This window comes from Triticum urartu, chromosome 2A (genome assembly GCF_056163025.1).
Source record: "Triticum urartu cultivar PI428250 chromosome 2A, HENAU_Tu73, whole genome shotgun sequence".
NCBI lineage: Eukaryota > Viridiplantae > Streptophyta > Magnoliopsida > Poales > Poaceae > Triticum > Triticum urartu.
The window spans coordinates 48530802-48551579 of record NC_141874.1 but is presented as its reverse complement, the minus strand read 5'-3'; the positions used below and the strand labels follow the sequence as shown (position 1 = coordinate 48551579).

Genomic DNA, 20778 nt, shown 5'->3' with positions numbered 1-20778 from the left:
CCGAAGGAGCGCTCATCAACCAATTGCTATCTCGCAAAGGACAACACATAGCATTTGTGGCACATAGGCAATTTGTGCGCCATATTAACTTCATATAATCGTTCGTATGGTAATCATGTCTAAAAGGTCGCTCTAGGAGAATCGTCATATACCCCTAAACATGTATAATGTATAGAAGAGGCTCCATATCAAGCCCACGAGCCTTCGTATTTTGAGGTTGTGGCACTAATATGTAGCCGCCTTCATATGTAAATCGTTTACATGGGAAGGAAAGTTTTTGTCTGACGTCTTCCCTGCGAGCAGCCTCCGCTTTTCCACCAGGGAAGAACGCCCAGCATTACACACCTGTATCCCCTTGTGCGTGTGTAATCTTGATCTGGATTTTGTTTACCGTCGGAGCGCGCCCATTCACAGATGAAGGAGCATTACCGTCGGAGCGCGCCCATTCACAGGTATATAAACCTTGATTACTCTCCTTCCCCGACACACCCAGGCCCCCTATCTTCACTCATCTTCGTCGCTGCCAGCATGCCACACTTACCCCCATCGCCCCACTTCATCCGTGACCCCGCCCCAATCTCCCCCTTCCCGGTCGCCGTCACACTCACCCTTATCAACCATGATGGGGCTACGCCCTTTGTCGCAGACCTTTCACTGATGAGACCAAAGAGGACCGCTTCAAGAGAGAATTATGTGGAGAGGGAGTGGGAATACTCCTAGTGGGTCAAGGAGGACGGTCGTCGTAATGTTGAATCAACCATATGCAGCGTGCGCCTCCCCGCGGCCCTCGACTAGTTTGACCCATGTCGACGACCGCCTGGACAGAAGTGAACGCCACGCTCTGCCTTAAAAAAATGTGGCATTATCCCGCATCGCATAGGCCTTCGTCGATCGCGTGGCCGCGGAAGTCGCAGCAGCCAAGCCTCCCCCGCACGCGAGGTCACTTCCAAAACAGCGGAAGAACATATGGTTCAAAATTTAGCACAGAACATAGTTTAAACGGTTGTTCGAATCCTATTTGAAATCCTTGTTGAAATCTACTCCTAGTTCGAAAAGGTTACATTGTTGAGGTGGGGAAGGAAGGTGGGAGGCTCCTTCATGGAAGGTGGCCGAACCGATCGCATGTACCTTTTCAACACGGAGAAGAAACGACTTTCATCCTAACGTGGTATAAATCATCCCGGCCGTCCGTTCCAAGCCTCGACGCGTCTGTCTGTCATCGCACGGCACAGAAGGCAGAACCCCCCAACCACGACCGGCGACCGCGCACCGCCCGGCCAGATCCCCGCCCGCCGGCAGCGACCATGGCGGCGACCAAGGCCGCCGGCGAGGAGCCGGCCCTCGGCATCCCGTACAACCCGGCGCAGGCCCAGGGCAGCTACTACTACCCGCCGGACCCCTACGCGGCGGGGCGGGTGCCGCCGAACGCGATCTACGCCGGCGCGCCCAAGGGGGTGCCGCTGCAGCACACCATGTTCCGCGACACGCCCGCCCCCTTCCACTGCCAGTCCTGCGGCGACGCCGCCGTCACCTCCGTCCGGTCAGCAACCCCTCCTTCCCCTTCCCCCCTTTTTTGTTTCCCCTCCCTTGTCATCTCGCGCCGTTATCTGGGGCAATACACGACCTCTATGGGGTTTAGGCGCGATTTGAGGATGAGATCCTTGTGATTTGTGGATTGATCGGACCGAATTTAGTTTTAACCGCGGGCATATTCCTTGGTGCGTCCCGAGGGCTAGCTTGATTCCAGTGAAAGAGTGGAGAATGGTGTTGCTCTAATGATAGATAAATAGGGGTGATAGTTAGAGATGATGGTTCTTTCGAAGTCTAGTGCGGCGTAGAGGTAGTTTCTATGATCTCTGGGCTCTCAAATGTGAGGAGCTTGATCCTTGAGGTGTTTTTCATGCTGTTATATTTATAAATCAGGCTCCTTGTTCATCTTGACGCGCGGGGCAGCCTTGGTTGGAAAGAGGAATTGTTCTTGGGTTGATTGTTCTGTCAAACTCTTCAAAGTTTATTAGTGGGAGACTCATCAGGATTGACGCTTATTGTGAAGTTGAGTTAGAGACTATCTTATTAATGTGGAGTTTCATTCTGGCTGCATTCTTTGTACTCTTATGATTTTGACTTCCATTTGGGTAATATTTAGCTTAGATGGATCCAAGTTTAATTTGGTGAACAAAATTTTGTGTGAAGATCTTACTTCCTTATTCTGTTTTTCTGATGATAGGTAACATTAGGCAGCTCTGCAACTTATTTGCCCCAGCATCTTAGAGCCCCAGTTTTTTTTTTATATTCTGCATTGATGTCCTGGTTGATGGTGCAATATGATATAAAATATTGCCTTTTTTATTTTTCACGTCCCTACCAATCCGAGATACCAAAGGAGACAAATAAAATCAGTAAAGGAAGATAACGAAAACAATATGTTTTGTTGTACATTGTCAAACATCATGCACGCACATTACCCTCGCCATACACGTGCAAAAACTAGAAAACTTAATTAAGCAATTTCTCTAGCTTCGATTTGAAGTGATTTTCGTTCTATGGATCAAATGGAATGGCACATGGTGGTTCACTCGAGTCCACACTCTAGTGTATCCTCCTATAGAGTACCCACTGATGTCCCGCTAACCTTAAAAGGTCCACAAGGGCACTCAAGATGGATCTTCCCTCTACTAAAGATATCCTGATGACCATCAAAGAAAACCCTGACAAGGGTGCTCCGCAATCATCAACCTTCTATGCCATCCTGTGCTCCTCTTATCACTAGAATGTATGAATGATTTCTGAATGCTAAAAGTCAAAAGACCTGACTCCAAACATAGAAACATTGTAGTTATCTCCAGTTTTAGTGGGTAATGGGACAAGAGATGGTGGCTAGTAAAATTGTGAGGGATACATGAAATTGTGGTTGCATCAGTGTGCAGTTTGACCGCGGGGGGGGGGGGGGGGGGGGGGGGGGCAGGGTTGTATCGTACAGTGTTGGTATTTTTTAGGAATGCTAGTAGGAGCAGAAATGTTGGAAAGACGTGATTCAGAGGATTTTTTTTATTAATTAGCAACCCAAACCTGAATCTAGCATTTCTCCTCTGTTATGCAAAGACCTACCAAGTACTCCCTCCGTTCCGAATTACTTGTCTTGGATTTGTCTAGATACGGATGTATCTAGACTCATTTTAGTACTAGATACCTCCATATCTAGACAAATCTAAGACAAGTAATTCGGAACGGAGGGAGTAGTACATTACCTGTAGCCTGATAGCATTTGATTATTCTATTCGCATTTCCAAGTGTCAATGCTGCAACACCTTTTGGGGATGCCATTAGTGTGTTCTCTAGGGATTTTGGTGACCGGCAAACTTAAATGAGCATTATCCTGTGTTGAGAAGTCCGGCTTAGTACCATTTTCTGTTTGTATCTTGTATCTGTCCACACATTGCTTGATGTCAGCCACTGCTACCTCAACTCCAGTATATAGCCATGAAAAGAGCTTCTTTCATTATCTTTGTGGAAAAACAATATTTTGTTATCGTTCAGTTTGGCCTGTCTGTCCTACTTGTATATTTGATAGCTAATAAGCAGTCTTGTAGTTTCGCGTGCGGAAGTGTGAATTGATAGGCGAGGGGACGTGAACGCAGTATTCCTTGCAGTACTTGCCATGATAGTGAAATGTAATTGAAATCATTGATGCTAAGCCTTTTTTGTTGCACACTGAACAGGTCGAAGCCGAGCGTCGCATCAGTTGTGGCTTGCATGATGCCATTCTTTCTGGGCGTGTGCTTCCTGTGCCCCTCCATGGACTGCCTCTGGCACAAACAGCACTACTGCCCCAGCTGTGGAGAAATGGTTTGGCATCATATCCCTGTCAAGCATGTTGTTTTCTTGAGCTTCTGCTTCTATGTGTAATCCTCCTCTTCCTCTGATGAACTCTGCAGGTGGCTGAGTTCAAGAAGGACGATCCATGCATCGTCATCGACCCAACCAGCTGGACCGAGCCGAGCTTTGCCGTGCCTGCTTAGAGCGCTCACATGAACTGCCTGATATGAATATATGATATAGTTTCCAACTGTGTGTTGTTCTTGTGTGACCTGTACATAAATAAAATGTCTACTTTGTCATTGTATCATGTAGCATGTTGTTTCTTAGTTTGTGTCCACTGTCTGCTAGGTAATGCTTGACTTTGTTCTGTTTGGATTGCCACCGATGTGTATCCCTCCACCTAGTGGGATTCTTTCTCTTGTGTCTTTCTCTTAGATATTTTCCTTAATAGTTATTATCACTGACTTGTTGATCATGACTGGCCTACATTGACAATTTACTGCGGAAATACCACGAGTGTGACCAGGCCGGATTAGCTATCCTCGCAACTGGACATTTGTTGACATTTTGGGGATTGATTAGCTTGGTCTCACATATGTTTTGCGCTCACATATATTGGAATAAAAAGTTCTCATTCATGCATTTGGGGGAACACTATGGGCATGTTTGGTTCATAGCTATATGTACTTTTTTTCCTAAGTTGTGGCAAGACAAAAAGAAAGTGTGGTGAGCATTATGATCATCGCAACTGTGGCAAGATTTGGCAAAAATATGTACATATATATAATAAAACTGGGATTGAATTTATTTGCTTCAGAGCTAAGGAAGTGACAAGAATTTAGCAATGTGTGGATACGAACCAAACATGCCTGAATTTTGCAATGTGTCGAGCAACGAACCAAACACGCCCGAATACAGGATCCCTCTATCATTCATCCTTCCACAAGTTCAGAGCATCTTGAACACGTTATTTCAACCTTTTTGAAGCACTAATTTTGTATCTTTATTTACAGCACCATGAGTGTCATTTTTTAATGGAATTTCTGCATGCAGTTAGAACATTCAAACATTTTGCGTGGAAACCATCATTTTTTGCTATTCTGAAACATTACTGTTTGCCATGGCGCATGTGAGATCGAAAACATAATTGAATATCCCGGGGTCTGCTTTTATTTTCCTCTAAAAAGAATCATCAAACATTAAATGGCAGTGGGTCAGCTTGAAGAAGCAGTTGGATCATCAAACACTGGTCCTGTAGGAATGAAAGCTACGATGAATAATAGAGGGGTCCCCTGTGACATGTCTTTATTTCCAAAGACAATGGATTTAGGTCCCCGAGCACATATGTAGGAAATAGTATAATAAAATCCAAAAAAGTAAAAGAATTCATAATATCTGATGTTTTTTTAGAACAAACATGGTTCAATGTGTGCTCATGTGCAAATTTTCCTGATGAAAAAACAATTGTCATGCTCTGAATAAAAACAAAACCAATAATCCAAAAAAGGTTTTTTTTCAAAAGCATTTTGTAGCGCTTATTTTGTTTTATTTATATCCAGGCCAACACGAGTGCACTTCATTCATCATTGATGGAAATTTACACGTAGGTAAACTCTCAGTAATGCCTGTTGGAATTATTACTTTCTAGATTTTACTGTTTATGGCAAGTCCATGTGAGATCAGGAACAGAGTAACACTTTCGACAAACCAATACTTTTTTTGAATACCAATGGAAGTGAAGGAGACCGACATTGAAGAGAACAGATAGAAGGGCAAAGGAACAACTACTTGTCCGCAAAGAGAAAACCAAAAAAGCAAGGCAAAGAAAGATGCATCCCATTGCCTTTCAAAAGAGGGAGAAAAATGTGAACTAAGCATAACTTAAACGGTTAGATTCATTGTGGTGAAACCAACCTGTTGGATGGATTCTCTGTTCTAGGCAGGAGACATGGTTGCTCACATGTTTTCTGGATTTATTTTAGATTCTTTGATGTTGTTGTTTCAATGACTCAGTCTCTCGAGGCGCTTATATGGGTACGGGGTGTATGCGTGTCTTTAGGGTCCGGGATTTCATATAGGAGATGAATAAGACTTTTCTTGTTTCTAGAAGTGGGGAATAGAAAAGGAAGACTTTGGGTTTGAGACGTTGAGTGCCGAGCGAGCGAGTGTTGGATTCGCCTCCACAGTCCGACCGACACGGCCGAATTTCATGGGCGCCCGTGCCTCCTGTTTCTCCCGCCTCTACTGCTGCTGGATCTCCTTCCCCTCCCCCGACCACCGTCCCCCGCGTCCTCCTCCGACTCCAGCCGCCGCCGGCGCAGCCTACCTCCCCTGCCCCGGCATGGACGCCGAGACGGGGCCGGGGGCGGTGACGACGGCGGCCCACCGCCCCCCGCAGCCGCGGACGCCCTACGCCGACGCGGACCGCACCCTCCGCGCGCTCGCCGCCGCCGCCGAGGGCTTCGGCCGCCGCGCCATCGGGGGCCTCCACGGCGCCCTCTACCACGTCACCTCCCTCCAAGGTCCCCCCTTTTTTACCCGCCTTCAATCTCGCTCCGGAACTCTGTCAACAGGAACCGACCGATTGATCCGCAGACGACGGGCACGGGACGCTGCGGGAGGCGTGCCGGGCCAAGGAGCCGCTGTGGGTCGTCTTCGAGGTCTCCGGCGACATCCACCTCCACACCTACCTGCGGGTCTCCTCCCACAAGACCATCGACGGGCGCGGGCAGCGGGTCCGGCTCACCGGCAAGGGGCTCCAGCTCAAGGACTGCCACCACGTCATCGTCTGCAACCTCCAGTTCGAGGCCGGCCGGGGCCACGACGTCGACGGCATCCAGATCAAGCCCGGCTCCACCAACATCTGGATCGACCGCTGCTCCCTCGCCGACTACGACGACGGGCTCATCGACATCACGCGCCAGAGCACCGACATCACCGTCTCCAGGTACTAGCAGTTCCTTTTTTTTACTGCCCCTCCTCACCAACTAAATTTCTGTGTACAAACATGACGCAATCCAACTAAATTTTTGTGTGCAGCATCACGCATCTTCAGTTCTTCACTCATTTCGTTTGATAATTGTAGTGCTGATGAACATGTGCCTGTATGTGACTGCATTTTTGCACAGATGCCACTTTGCAAGGCATGACAAGACGATGCTCATCGGCGCGGACCCAAAGCACGTCGACGACAGGTGCATCAGGGTGACCATCCACCACTGCTTCTTCGACGGCACGCGGCAGAGGCACCCGCGCCTGCGCTTCGGCAAGGTCCACCTGTACAACAACTACACCAGGGACTGGGGCATCTACGCCGTCTGCGCCGGCGTCGAAGCTCAGGTGACTCATTTCATCCGGCATCCGCTATTCCAAATGCTTGCAACTGGCAACACTTACTTGGAGATCATCAAATCTAAATGGAATGATGTCTCCGTTTGCAGATTGTGTCTCAGTGCAACATATACGAAGGAGGACATAAGAAGACGGTCTTCAAGTACATGCCAGAGAAGGTACCTGCATTCAGAGTTTCAGTCTTTCAGACAAGATGAGACTCAGCATTTGCATACATCCTAGTCACAGAGATGAGATGAGCTGACTACATAGCTGAATGCTGCTGCAGGCTGCTGACAGAGAAGAAACGGCGGCCGGGTGGATCAGGTCGGAGGGCGACGCGTTCCTGCACGGGGCGTTGCCGTGCCTGGTCGACGGCCCGGGCGCCGAGTGCGTCTTCAGGCCGGAGGAGTACTACGACAGGTGGACGATGGAGGCGGCGTCGCCGGCGCTCAAGGAGGTCATTCAGCTCTGCGCTGGGTGGCAGCCTGTGCCCAGGCCTCCGGACTGCTAGCGCTGTAAATCATGGAAGTTCAGGTTCAGGGTTCAGACCCGAGAACTGCAAGCCTGATCGACCATTGGTTCGTTCAAGTAAAATTGTTTGAGCTTCGGTTCAGTAGTCCCCTGCTAGAATTGTAATAAACTCTTAGCGTGTGATACGATTGATCTTCAACGATTAGAGAGCATGGAACAGTTGTCGCGTAGAGGAGAGAATTCAGTGGATAGAGGAAGTGACTGCTGGTTCTGATGCAAATTATTAATAGAAATGGAGAAAATTAGAGCACGAAAAAGTTATTCTGCAGAAAAGAGAATTCATGGTTGTGAGAGGAAGCAAGCAGTCATTTCTAATGCAGATTATTAACAAGAATTAATAGAATTCACAGTAGAGGAATTAGGTGGTGGTCTCTGATACAAATCAACAACAAAAGAACAGAGTGAAAATAAAACGAGAGAATTTGCAGTAGAGAGATTAAGAGGTGATTTCTAGTGGAAATTTTAGTATTCAGTACCAACAATAATCGTGACCACAACAGAGGAAGTAAGTGGTGATTTCTAATGCAAATCAATAAGAGAAAAAACAGGGCGTGAAAATAAAAAAGAGAGAATTTGCAGTAGAGGGACTAAGAGGTGATTTCTGTTGGAAAATTAAGTATGGGTACAAAAATTAGAGCATGAAAAAGTTAATCTGCAGAAAAGAGAATTCACAGTGGTGAGTGGAAGCAAGTGGTCATTTGCAATGCAAACTATAGTAACAAAAAAGACTATTTGACAAAAATGTAATAATGTAGCACAGGCTAGATCAGATAGGGCATCATCATGTGCGTACGGCAGTTTGGCTACGGTCTGGACCAAATGAGATTGAGTTGGTACATCGGTATGATTGTAGTCCCCGTGGTTGAGCAATAAAAATCTCATTTATTCCCAAAAAAAGACTAGTAACAAATAATAATTAGGATTCACAGCAGAGGAATTAAGTGGTGATATCTAATGCAAATCAATAACAAAATAACAGAGCGCGAAGAGAAAAAGATTTTGCGGTGGAGGAGTTGAGTGGAAATTTCTAATGGAGGAGTTTAGTATTCAGTACAAAAAATTTGCGACCACAGTGGGAGTCGCGAAGAGAAAAAGATTTTGCGGTGGAGGAGTTGAGTGGAAATTTCTAATGGAGGAGTTTAGTATTCAGTACAAAAAATTTGCGACCACAGTGGGAGTCGAACCCACGACCTTCTGATCCGAAGTCAGACGCGCTAATCCACTGCGCTATGCGGTCACTCGGTGCATCATACATCCCTCCTTGCTACATATACGCGAAAACTGACGACAGCAACGGCTCACCAAGGCAACCTTGCTTATGACACCAACATACCACCAGCTGATTACTGAATCCATACTCGAAAATGCACATCACCCAGAAGAAAAAAAAAATGGCTGCTGCCATATATATAAATAATTACATTCATCACCGTCGATTATCGTCACTATATATATGTAGAATATAGATACACGGAACTGGAATATTACATCTGCATCAGCCACCAGTCTACCTGGGCTGGCATAAACAAGCTACAGAGTTTTGCTTCCACTAACAATTTCTTAAACCGAGCAAAACCCAAGACACTAGCACCACTTTCACAAATCCCAAATTTTCCCGGTTGCGAAATCGACGAAATGAACCTCCTTCCTATTTTTTCCATAAAGGGTGCTTTTATTATTTATCTCAAAAAATGCAGCATGAAAGCTCCTCCTCCCTTAACCAAAAAGGTCCAGCAGATACAGGTCAGCTATGGCCTCCTCCAGGAGATCCTCACCCAGCATGCTCCCAATGTCCTCCACCATCTCATCAGTGACGTCCTCGCAGTCCAGCCACGCCACCCCCATCAGCTTCTCCTCCTGGAAGCCCTCCGTCTCGCGCCGCTGCCGGCGCACCCTCTCCCACACCTCCTCCACGACCCTCTCCATGTCCCACTCCATGCCCAGCCGACACCTCCCCGCCAGCCCCTGCTGGCCGCCGCACTGCGTCCAGCAGGCGACCACCTCGACGAGCACGTCGTTCGCCAGGTCGAAGAGGAGCCGCCTCTCGGGCCGCGCCCACAGGACGAGCTCGCCGTACTTCCTCTCGAGCTCGTCGTACGCGTCGCCGCGCGCCGGAGACCCCGGTGACAGATAGCGCGCGCCGAGCAGGAGGTCGTGCTCGGAGCTCCGGCTGGCTAGAAACGTGAGCATGTCAGCCACATAGGAGAAGTCCCTCTCGTCTTCGTCCCGGAAAGCACGGGACGTTGTCGGCGCGCTTTCGTTGACCAGCTCGCAGCTCGCGGCGGTTTCGTCGTCGTCACTGAACAAGGCGAGGTCGGTGTCGTCATCTGCGTCGCCCGTCGCCTCCATCTTGAGCAGCCGAAGTTGCATCCTGAGCCCTGTAGCAGACAGAAGTCAAGTGAGTGATATGGAAAGTGTGACAGGGAAGTGGTTTGGCAGCAGTGTGCGTGTTTCTGCACTTGCCTTGAAGGTCTGCGCTTATCTTCTCAAAACCTCCTGAACAACAGTCCTCGGCGTCCACGGACGATCCGAGGACGGACACCGGACTAGGTTGTTCGTCTTCGTTGGAGCTCACGACGGATACTAGTTCTGTCAGATGATCGGATGGAGCTTCGTTATCATCACATCGGTCGTGCCCATTCCCCTCAATCTGAGTGCAGAAGAACTATAAATTAGTAATTCATAGACCAAACAAAAACCTTCAGTTTACTCATAAACCCATATAGTATATGCAAAGAATGCTTAGCCATACTTCCAAGAAACTTGACTCGCATAAAATGAACATACCTGAGACGCTGAATATCTAGGACTAGGGACAATAAAATGGTCATCTGCTGCGAATGCGTGCTCTTGGTCCAGCATCATGTTCTGTGCAGAAGACTGCGCCTCCCCCTGCCATTCTGGAACTGCACGGCTGCTATCTAAATGGCCAGAATTTCCACCGTGCACAAGTCTTCCTCCAGTTTCAGATAGCTCTGGCACTGCACCGGTGTAAGTTGGTTCTTCAAAATTCACATGGATCTCGCGCTCGGTCACCACACTTTGCACCTCATCCAGAGACTGCACATCGCTTTCATCAGAGCGATATGTCGAACTTCTGAATAACGATCTCCTTGGTCTGTCCTGATGCAGATCCTCAGAATCATAAGGCCCTGATCCGATGATGTTCTCTGCCATAGAATATTCACCGTGTGTGCAACTTGCTTTTCTGCTGCTCGATTTCGGACTCCCTCGGTTGATGGATGAAGTAGAAACAGACTCCAGCCTTGTTAAGCCACATATGCTGTCATCTTTCCAGCCATCATTGCTGCTGATACCAAGAGGATAACCACATGATCCTGGCATCACATCCCTATGTGACTCGCCCTCTGGCCATTGCCGGCTAGCTGCTGCCCCTGAAGTAAACTTTGAGGTCTCTTTGTCAGACAGAGCAAGCATGTCCCCAAGTGTGCTGAATGTAGCATTACCATCTTGTGATGGATGTTGATGTTGCTGAGTCGTCTTCCATCTGTCTGCTAGGCGTCTCCTTGCTTCCTTCCTGATGGATCTCTTAGCTGAATGTGTCGGTGAAGTCCCTGCGCAAGAACCATCCGGGGCATCATGTGGACCAGAAGGTCTTTGCAATGCTGCCGAACTTTTTAGCTTAGCCATGGATGTCAACAAAGACACCTGCTCATCCCGGTTCGACGTCCCAATATCTGGACTGAGTTTCTGTTTTCCATTTGTACCTCCCCTGACAGCAGCTGTCTTCATCTGTGCTGAAACCTCCCGAGCAATTTCTCTGGACCCCTTTGCTCTTTGGCGTCGTGCATCGGAGTGTGCTGTGGAGATCTGAGGCATGGATTCTTCTGCATTCTGCCTTTGAATGCCATCATCTAGGCATGCTTGGGTCCTTCTGTAACTGGAGCAGAACATGTCATTGGTTATTGGAAATGCTCCTTCCATGTTCAGATTTTTATCGAGCCATGGTTTCAAGACAACAATCCGAGTGGGAGAAATGCGCTTATCGATGTTCTCCCTGTAGCTTGACCTAGACAATTTTTGTCTCAAAGAGCCAGTTTCTTCTTTGGGAGCTTCACTAGAAAAGTTACTATGAGGCTTCCTTGGAGAATGCTTTGCTTCTTTTGGTGAGTGGAAGCACCGTTCAGTGTCATCTTCTGGTGGATACACAATATCTGCATCAATAAACTTACTTCTTCTGGATGGTTTCAACAGCGTGATCCGGTTTACGCCAGAGGATGGAGGACAACCGAGACCGGACAGATCACTCGCGGCAACATTATTGGATTCTTGAAGAATTTCCATGAGAGCATCTTTATTTGACACCAATGCCTCTAGCGCACCATTGAACTCTTTCGATCTCTGAAAAGATTCATCAGTGGAAAGGCGTTTTGCATCCATAAACTTCTGCCTTACAAAATTAAGGTCAGCACAGTTAACCCTGTCATGTCCAGGACAAGTGTTACGGTTTCGGTTCTTGGTTCTGGTGGTCTCCATTACCTCAAAAACATCTTTGAATTCTGGAATCTCATCAGTGCTTGCCCTACGCGGAACATCTCCCGAGAAAGCATATTTGTCACTACAATGCCCTGATATATCACTGTAACTCCCTGGCGACCTGCCCTGTGAACGGTCCCCATTACATGTATCTTTGCTATGAACTCCAAGTGAAGGCATTATGTCAAGGCCCATAAGCCTTCCCACAACACCAGGCGATGTGTGCCTAGCAGTGACATCTCTATAGACGTCGTCGTCTATTAGCATTTTCATTGGGGTGCGACCGGCTCTTTTGGGTGTACAAAGCCTGCTCCCATCAAACTGAGAAAAGGAAAAAAAACATTAGATCGGAGATTGTTGGTTTGCTCTTGAAATGATATCACACACTGAACTGCGTAGTAAGAAATGAAGATATAGCTTTAGTAGCAAAAGAGAACAGAGAATTGAACCGTGAAAAACTTGGCTATTTGGTTCTCTGATAAAATGTCGTGCAGACAGAAGCTTGAAAACAATAGATCATTTGACATGCTTAACCCTTTTTTACATGCTCAAACTAATTACTACAGAACAAAGTACTACTAACTAATTCCGCTTTTACTTTAAGCTGTGCAAGAGGTTGCCTCAGTTAAGTCAACTGCTAACTTGCTATATGGTTTTCATAGGCTTAGCTTATATTTTTTGCTTTACCTACATCATGGTAAAAACTAGAAACTTTTAAAAGATAAAACCACACCACTCACCAAGGAATTGGAATGCATCCCAGGTTCGCCTCCTTGTTTGCTCGAGGATCCAACTCCTGAATCAAAGATAAAGACAGCGATGAATAAACTCCACAGGGACAGTTCAGGGTGGCAAAAGTAACAAGGCACATCGCGATCAGAGGTAACGCAGACGGATAGGGAGAACCGATATGTTATTACCAATATGTGTAGTTGCCAAGCTAGGATTGTGGTAAGAATGGCAGATGTCTCTGAAGCCACTCTGTGCCAGTATACTTCCAGAGCTGATGAATGGTGGGTGGGCGCAGGACAGTGATAGATCCGGAATCAGCAACGATGCAAGATATACATAAATACTCCTACAAGCTAAGCTATGTACGACCAACCATCCAACGGATAGTGCGTAGGTACATATACCGTATACGAGCAGTACTGTTAACTTGGATCCGACACAATGGCCAGACAGAGCTTATTTTTAGTACAGATTTACTACTCCCAACACTGCTTAGCCCCCCCAGCTAGTGAGTACAGTAAAATGTACCTGTCAGATGTTAAACAACCCAAGTTTGTTTAAGCCGACATATTTGTTTGTTTATTGCTGATTAGAGTATGGAATCCCTATTGTCAACGAAGCTTCATGGTGCTCCGTGAACATGTGGGCGCATCACTAGGATAGTATACATTTCTTGGCACAGTTTCTGACCTTGAGAATGGCGCCATGTTCCGGGAAATACGGCCTGTTTCGCGTGATCTGGCGGGACTGGGAATAATTTACTAACTGGCGAGCGGCGACCAGGAAAAGAATCCAAAGCACATCGCCATGAATTCGCGCGAAGATGTCGTGGGCAGGACAATTTGACTACAGGAGAAGTGATTCGATGGTGCCTCCGAAAAGACAAGGGCACGAATCTGTCTGTCTTTCTTTCTCTTGTCCCCTCACGGATGGATGAAGGCCCTGGAACCAGAACTCTCTGTGCTCATGGGGAACGCATTGCTTGGAAGAGAGGATGGGGTAAGGAGCAAAACGGGAAGAGGAAAAGCGAAACTTGTTAGGCCAGGAGCTAATGCCGATGGCCGGTCACAAGAACCCCAAGCTGCCGCTCCAAAAGCGGGCAAGGCAAAGGAAAGGAAAAATGAAATCTCTGGAAGGGACCGGCTCGGCATTGGAGCGCCCATGAGCGAATCCAAGATAGGGATTCGGAGATAAAATGAGGCGAAAATGAGCAGAGGAGGGAGAAGAAGGGTGCAGGGGGGAGGCGTACCGGCGGCGAGATGGGGCGGGGCATTGTGGCTGGGGCTGTGGTGGCGGCGGCGGCGGTGGGAGTGGAGGCCGTCCGTGCCTCCGCCGCGGCGGAGTCCCCCCATCTCGGCGGGCGGGGCAGGGTAGGGGGGATGGGCCGGGGATCTTTTGGACAAGACGGGGGAGGTGAGCAGTGAGTGAGCACGGGCAGGAGGCTGAGCGAGGAAACTCTGCTCCTCGTCTCTCTCACTCTCTTTCTCTGTTGAGCCCGTGGCCCTGGCCTGTAGGGAAGAGGTAGGGGGGGGACTGCGCTTTTGTCAGTCAAGCCCTCGTGCTTTGTCTTCCATCGCCAGTTGGTCCTCCAGGAGCCTTGTAAATAAATGGGAGTAAACTGCACATGGCACCAGAGGGGTAGAACGTGTAGGGTCAGCCTCAATTTGCGGTTGATGAACTATGTTCTCATGTGTTTATTTCTATATATATAATATGCTGTTCAAAAATTAGGCACAAAAGTAGGCAAAAATAGGTGGGGCAAGCAAGATCATGGTTTCATTACTCCCAAGTCCTCAGGACTCCCCAAGTGGCTAAATTTCGTGTTTTGACCCTTTTTTGATACCTATTCAAGATCTGACCCTAGTTTGAATTTTTTTTCGAGATCTGACCCTTTTGCTACCGTCAGGGTCCATGGTGGTAGGGTATAACTGCCTACCGCCAAGGTCCCTGGCGGTAGGGTTGCATGCCTATCGCAATTGCTAAGTATTGAACACAGTGTGTGCTCGTGCCTACCGCCGAGCACCTTGGAGGTAGGGTTGTACATGCTACCGCCATTCTATTTGGCGGTAGGGATGTTTCCTACCGCCAAGGTCCCTGGCAGTAGGCTGTTACACCCTACCGCCATGGACCCTGGCGGTAGCAAAAGGGTCAGATCTCGATTTTTTTTCAAACTAGGGTCAGATCTCGAATAGATATCAGAAAATGGTCAAAACACGAAATTTAGCCTCCCCAAGTCCTCACTTACTCTCCGACCTCTCTCGCGAGTTTTCCTCGCTCTCTGGCAACTAGTATAGGGTTTGGCTTTTGGTGAGAGATCAATGAGGTCTTTCTGAAAAAAAAGGCAAAATATTTGCGGACATCCACACACCATCCATGTATGATGTGCAACCCCAACAAGTTTCGGCTCCTAATTCAGTCTACACTTAGAGAACCAAAGAAGACAGAATCGCATATGAATAGTGTCAAATACTATTCACCCAAAGACGACATTGTTCTCCGTCGAATTTGTCTCTTTTGAATCTCTAAAATGTAGGTCGAGTTTTAGCTGATTTCTTTTGGAACCATAGACATACACCCTAGGTATATTGTCAAATTATTTCAGAATTTTTTGGATTGTGCAAATAAGAATCTTTGGTAGTTTAGTTTGATCCTTCGATTTCACCTAAAAGGCAAATTCTATTTTAGTCTCCCCCAAACCCAGTGACGGATCTAGCATGACAATGAAGGATAGGCCCAAAACATCAAGTTTCTAAGCCTAATTAGCATGTACTCCCTCAGATAGTGTCAAAAAACGTGTTATATTTTGATACGGAGGGAGTACATTGTAATTGTGGCATGTAAAGCACCTCAATATAATTGTCAAGTGGTATATTTAGCTGAAATGGGATTTTTAGAGGGCAGCCTATAGAAGCCCCCCTAGTAGAATCCCCACTCCTATGGGTTGTAGAAAACATAGGAATGGAAAAAAAAACATAGGATTAAGATGTCATGTACTATGAGTTCCTATAATATATCAAAACCCAGAAAATTCTAAAGGAACAAAAAGTGTTAAGAGATTTCATAAGATTCCATAAGAATTCATCGTAGTGTTAAGAGATTCCAGGAGAAAACATGGGAATTTCAGAGGATTGATGTGGGAGAGTAGAGAGAGAGAGAGAGTGACGGAGTGCAGGTGCATTGGACTTCTTAAGGAGGAAAAAGATAGTGTCAAGAGATTTCATAAGATTCCTATTGAATTAGGGGAAAATGAACGTATTCCATAGTAATCTTATCACCCAAGTCCTATGATCCAAAGGGCTCCCATAATTGAAATCCTTGAATCAAAAGAGAGGCGCCACACGCTGCTCTACCCGGCAATGGCGGAGCTACACACAAACAAAACAATGCCATGGACTGCCTAGCTCTAGACCAATATACAAAGGAGTGAAGGTAAATTTGAACTAAAATTCGGGATCCCCTATAGCCTAATCCGTTTGGCCCGCCCAACATTTTTAACCGTAGCTCCGCCAGTGCTACCCAGTGTTCTTTGCAATGCTCTCTTCCAAAATGACCCATATTCCGCTTTGTTCCCCCATCATCGCCACCCATAACCGGCAATGATCCACCCACTTGTATACTCCACGTAGAAAGAAGAGGCAAAAGAGCCACGGCAGCATCATGAGACGAGCCGCGAAAGGCCGTACAGCATATTCATTGCTGCAAACGTGGCCCCATGAAAAAGTTCAAAGAAAGATCCAATGTTTGTTTGCATCCAGATTCATTGATTGCTTTGGTTTTTGGTTTTTGGTTTTGGTTTTTGTTTCCGCGGCGTGCACGTACGTTAATGCTCGGCTGCGCTGCACGGACGATCTGGACCGTTGGGGTTTGGTACAGCTAACTAACATCAGCGGGCGAGCAAGCGAACGGAGACGTCAACGTATGGGATCACATGCGCCCTCGGCTCTCTCTCTCTGTCGTCATGTGATGCATGGCGGCCATCGCCGTCCCTTTCTCATGCTTAGCCTTAAGGACTTAATTAAGGAAATGCATTTGCGTTAAGTCAGAGAGGTGGGTTGGATCTGATCAGCTAATCCGCCGCACCGACACCGGCGAGGCCCACCCGCCAGATGCAGACGTCTGCCTCGTAATTCCCATCCTCCCAGAAAAACAAAAGAAGACGACGACTTGGCATCAGTCGCATTTAACGACAAAGAAAAGATGCTACTCACAGTATGCACCAGATGCATGATGCAGACAGAAGAAGAAGAAGAATGGCACAGGCTCTCAAGAAGCTACAGCCAGGCATCATCATCATCATCATCATCGCAAACTTCATCAGTTAGTTACTTACAGAAAACAGCGGATCATGGCTTGGCTACCAGAGATACAGCAAAAAGTGCTGTGCTGGGCTCCTCCCCCTCACCCTCACACCAAAAGGCCAAGATATCTCATGCCCTTCGCACCATTGAAGGTTGCCAACCTCATTGCCGCTCTATATACAGTGCATGCATATGCCTCCTACAGGTGCAAAGGGCAATATCTGCCAACCGCATGGCTCTCCATGTCCAGGCACATTCATCCTTAGTGCCTCCCCATCTTTCTCAACTTGTCCTTCATATCTATACCTACCTGCGCATGGAAACCGTCGTTTGAATTTCAGATTCACCACAGCCCACAGATAAACATGTCATCGAAGAGAAAAAAAGACCTTTCCCGCCCACCGTATAAGCATGTCCTCACTTAAGAAGGGTACACAATTTTAGAGAAAAAAAAAACCTTTCCCGGCATACATACTGTTACAACTTCATGTGGATGAAGATAACAGGGTGCAGGAACAGGTTCAGGCTCAGGACTCAGGTTTGCCAACACACCACACCTAGTGATGATAGATAACAAGGGTTAAATGCCGATCGACTACACTTCTCTCATTCGTAGCAGCAACCAAATCTCACAGCAAGGCAAAACCAAACCGGGACACGGGTAAAAAAGCATTGGGACTGTTAATAAACACGGTTGGTGAACCCGGCGGGAGCTTCATCTCAGGAGACATTCGAGTTGTCTAGGACTGGGAACGGCAGACATGATTCATTCACCTCTTGCGCCATGCGCCTACTACTTAGGTTTATCTGCAAGGCTGACGAGGGATCTCACGATGCCCGGGCTGATCTTGTCCGCGAGGGCGCCTTTCTCGGAGATCGCAGACGATTTCTCCTTGACAAAGCTTTGCAGCTTCTTGGTCTCGTAGTCTAGATGCTCTTGATCTGCATTGTTTGGATATCACAATCATCAGCACAATCTCAACAAGCTAGACAAGCATATATATAGTTGTGATTCCACAATTTTGGTGTTGCTAAATGTGCATACCGCACATGGCTCCGCCACGCCACGAGCTTGAACCAGCTCGTGCGTCGTCGGGTGTGCTTCCATTCGGGCACACAAGCATATATATAGTTGATGGAGGGTTCAAACAGAAAGAGATCCAATTTTGAACGTTGAAGTGGAAACGGTCCTACAACAAGATATTCTTGAAAACAAAAATCCCCAAAAGTTTAGCAAAAACAGTGACAATCAAGACCATGAACATCAGAGACATAATTTTTGAAGATAATTCACGCATTTGGCTAAATAAGCTTTTGCAAAATACCATGTTAACAGTTTGCGTTCAGAAGAGGTTGCAGATAAAATGCAAGCTTAGAACAGAGCAGACAGCGACTCCAATCACTACTTCACGTGCCGATGGTATCGAAAGCCCACATCCTTGAGCTCAACAATGACTTTTGGTGAATACAACAAAATACAATAGCTAATTTAAACCTCATAGTGGATTAACAACACATGGGAATAAATTTTGAAAGCATGATCCACCTGAATATTGAAATCGATGGCAGAGTTGTTGGTGCAAACCTATATCAAATCTACTTCAGTAGTAAATTGAAATAAATCAGATTGCATGGATCAAGATCCAAGAAGGTAAATACCTTTATCCAGAACAGTGTGCGCTACATGAAATGGAACACGAGCCAAAATATCTGAGCCTGGAAACATTAGCCAGGTATGTTCTTTGGGGTCGTGATTCCCGCAAGTTGAGCATATCTCCTTCACTAGCTGTTTGGCGGAAGTTCCTTCCATCTCTTTCATTACGATCTCAAATGGAGATGGGACACTGGTTTTAGTTGTCTTGGCTTTTTTCCGGAGGGCCGTTAGGGCCTCCCTGTTAGCATTCCTCATCCTATCGTTCTCCACTAGCTGATCATACACAGAGCAGATCAAAACAAATCAATACTGAGACTTCTAGCATGAATAGCAAAAGCCAGTAGCACCGGCAGACCTGATGCCTTGCCAGAAGAAGTTGCTCCGCGTCTGTTTCTATGTCAATCAGAGTCCCTTGAAGCTGCTTCATGTTGGGATCCATGTTAAAACTGCAAAACAATGTCAATTGTTTTTCATTATTATACACAAATACTTATAAAAATACTTATAAAAATACATGTACCATACAATAACAAGATACCCACAAAATCTTCGAGGGTTTTGATTTCAAGGGTGATCCAAGTTATTTGACAGAAGCAACAAAATGCAAACACTAAACACACAAAAATAGGAGACTATGTCTCTCATAAATAGCTCTAATTACCCAGACTGCAGTTCATATTCTCCTATTTAAACGTTTAGTGTCAGTTCATACTATCAATCCACTGACTGCAGGGTGAATTAGTATATCTTACCAAGGAAATCTTGCAAAGCTGGTTGATAAATGAAATCATTAAATATCTAAGAGAATTAGATACAATTATAAAAAAAAGGGAATACAATTATCAATGTTAACAATGGATCATAAAGAAGTTGAAGCAATCATCAATGTTGCAATGAGCCATAACGAAGTTTAGGCATATATGTGGCTCAGAATAGAGTAGAGCAAAAGGCATTTACATAAGAAAGAAAAGTGAACTAGTCTCTACAGCATACTAGCAAAATGGCACTAGAAAATTGGATAATCATGTACATACAACAACACGGGTACAAGCACAACATACTAAAAAATATATCTTTGTTACTGAACAATACTAGTCAGGTCAAAGAAAAAATAGGACAGCCTTCTCATCTCTCACTATATGCACAAAGGGTCGGGCTGGATCTATGTTCATCAGGATACGTGCCAATATAACCAAATTAACAAATTATACATGCGGACTATGTGTGGGGCATGATGCAACTTTGACAACGAATTGAACTGTAACACGTAGAGGATGGAGAGGAACACAGCGCTCGGCTCAACGTCAACCTGGAACCAGTTGGCGTTGGCGACCGCGTCCACCTGACGGCGCAGGGGACTGGGGCGTCGGGGCGTGGGGGACGGTCGAATGCGGCGTCAGGGGGTAGGGAGGAGCAGGCGGCGGAGCAGAGCGGGGGCAGGCGCAGGCGGAGCAGCTGGCGGGGGAAGGGAAGGCGGCTAGCCGGTGCTTCCCATGGAGGGAGGAGGGGGGCGGAGGAACTGCCCGCGGCGGCGGCGACGGCGGGAGTGGGTCGAGACAATCCTAGCGCGGCGAGTCGGGTGGAAGCGTTCTGTTTTTTCATTCGACTTTGCCTCGTTTCGTTAATAAAGAAGAGAAGAATTGCCCGGTTAATTGTAGAAAATCGAAAAAAAAAACCCACTACATCCCACGACAACACAGGCTTAACCTGGCTATCCACACAAGACCCACACATGCCGCCGTGAGAGAAGCACCGTCGGGGCAGACTACAGGCGTCAACGTCATCACTCCTCCGACTTCACCGCAAATCCCCATCAGCGAGGCACAAATGCAACAACCTGCACAAAGTCCGCATCAACCTATGCCAAACAGTTGGCCATCAGGACATCAACGAGACAACTCCGACTTCGAGGAC

The 20778-nt window shown here is 46.9% G+C and overlaps 4 protein-coding genes and 1 non-coding gene across 8 annotated transcripts; 2 read left to right on the top strand and 3 right to left on the bottom strand.

Annotated features, from left to right (window-relative positions):
• Positions 1 to 1187: 1187 nt before the first annotated feature.
• On the top strand, positions 1188 to 4294 carry GILP (GSH-induced LITAF domain protein). The gene is made up of 3 exons (XM_048698493.2): positions 1188 to 1540; positions 3720 to 3846; positions 3936 to 4294. Exons 1-3 carry the CDS (start codon positions 1305 to 1307, stop codon positions 4017 to 4019), a joined length of 447 nt encoding a protein of 148 aa, XP_048554450.1. The 5' UTR covers positions 1188 to 1304; the 3' UTR covers positions 4020 to 4294.
• Positions 4295 to 5894: 1600 nt separating this feature from the next.
• On the top strand, positions 5895 to 7880 carry LOC125535448 (putative pectate lyase 4). Of its 2 annotated transcripts, none has more exons than XM_087543019.1 (5): positions 5895 to 6341; positions 6415 to 6766; positions 6948 to 7158; positions 7260 to 7312; positions 7439 to 7880. In XM_087543019.1, the coding sequence occupies exons 1-5, from the start codon at positions 6029 to 6031 to the stop codon at positions 7752 to 7754; spliced, it is 1245 nt and encodes a 414-aa protein (XP_087399145.1). In that variant the 5' UTR covers positions 5895 to 6028; the 3' UTR covers positions 7755 to 7880. The 2 variants fall into 2 exon arrangements, with proteins under 2 accessions (XP_087399145.1, XP_048554454.2); XM_048698497.2 differs by having other exon boundaries at positions 5901 to 6341; positions 7260 to 7328.
• A 966-nt stretch (positions 7881 to 8846) lies between these two features.
• Positions 8847 to 8920, bottom strand: TRNAR-UCG (transfer RNA arginine (anticodon UCG)). The gene has a single exon. It is a non-coding gene; the product is annotated as a tRNA-Arg (tRNA).
• Positions 8921 to 9068: 148 nt separating this feature from the next.
• Positions 9069 to 14408, bottom strand: LOC125535449 (uncharacterized). Of its 2 annotated transcripts, none has more exons than XM_048698498.2 (5): positions 14162 to 14408; positions 12921 to 12976; positions 10471 to 12501; positions 10147 to 10333; positions 9069 to 10061 (listed from the first exon to the last, which is right to left on the bottom strand). In XM_048698498.2, exons 1-5 carry the CDS (start codon positions 14262 to 14264, stop codon positions 9400 to 9402), a joined length of 3039 nt encoding a protein of 1012 aa, XP_048554455.1. In that variant the 5' UTR covers positions 14265 to 14408; the 3' UTR covers positions 9069 to 9399. The 2 variants fall into 2 exon arrangements, with proteins under 2 accessions (XP_048554455.1, XP_087399144.1); XM_087543018.1 differs by lacking the exon at positions 14162 to 14408 and adding an exon at positions 13101 to 13186.
• A 3184-nt stretch (positions 14409 to 17592) lies between these two features.
• LOC125540882 (uncharacterized) lies at positions 17593 to 20449 on the bottom strand. 2 transcript variants are annotated; one of them, XM_087539545.1, is made up of 5 exons: positions 20174 to 20449; positions 19220 to 19310; positions 18870 to 19137; positions 18256 to 18415; positions 17593 to 18152 (listed from the first exon to the last, which is right to left on the bottom strand). In XM_087539545.1, the coding sequence occupies exons 2-5, from the start codon at positions 19301 to 19303 to the stop codon at positions 18014 to 18016; spliced, it is 651 nt and encodes a 216-aa protein (XP_087395671.1). In that variant the 5' UTR covers positions 19304 to 19310; positions 20174 to 20449; the 3' UTR covers positions 17593 to 18013. The 2 variants fall into 2 exon arrangements, with proteins under 2 accessions (XP_087395671.1, XP_048560373.1); XM_048704416.2 differs by lacking the exon at positions 18256 to 18415.
• Between the last annotated feature and the right edge of the window lie 329 nt (positions 20450 to 20778).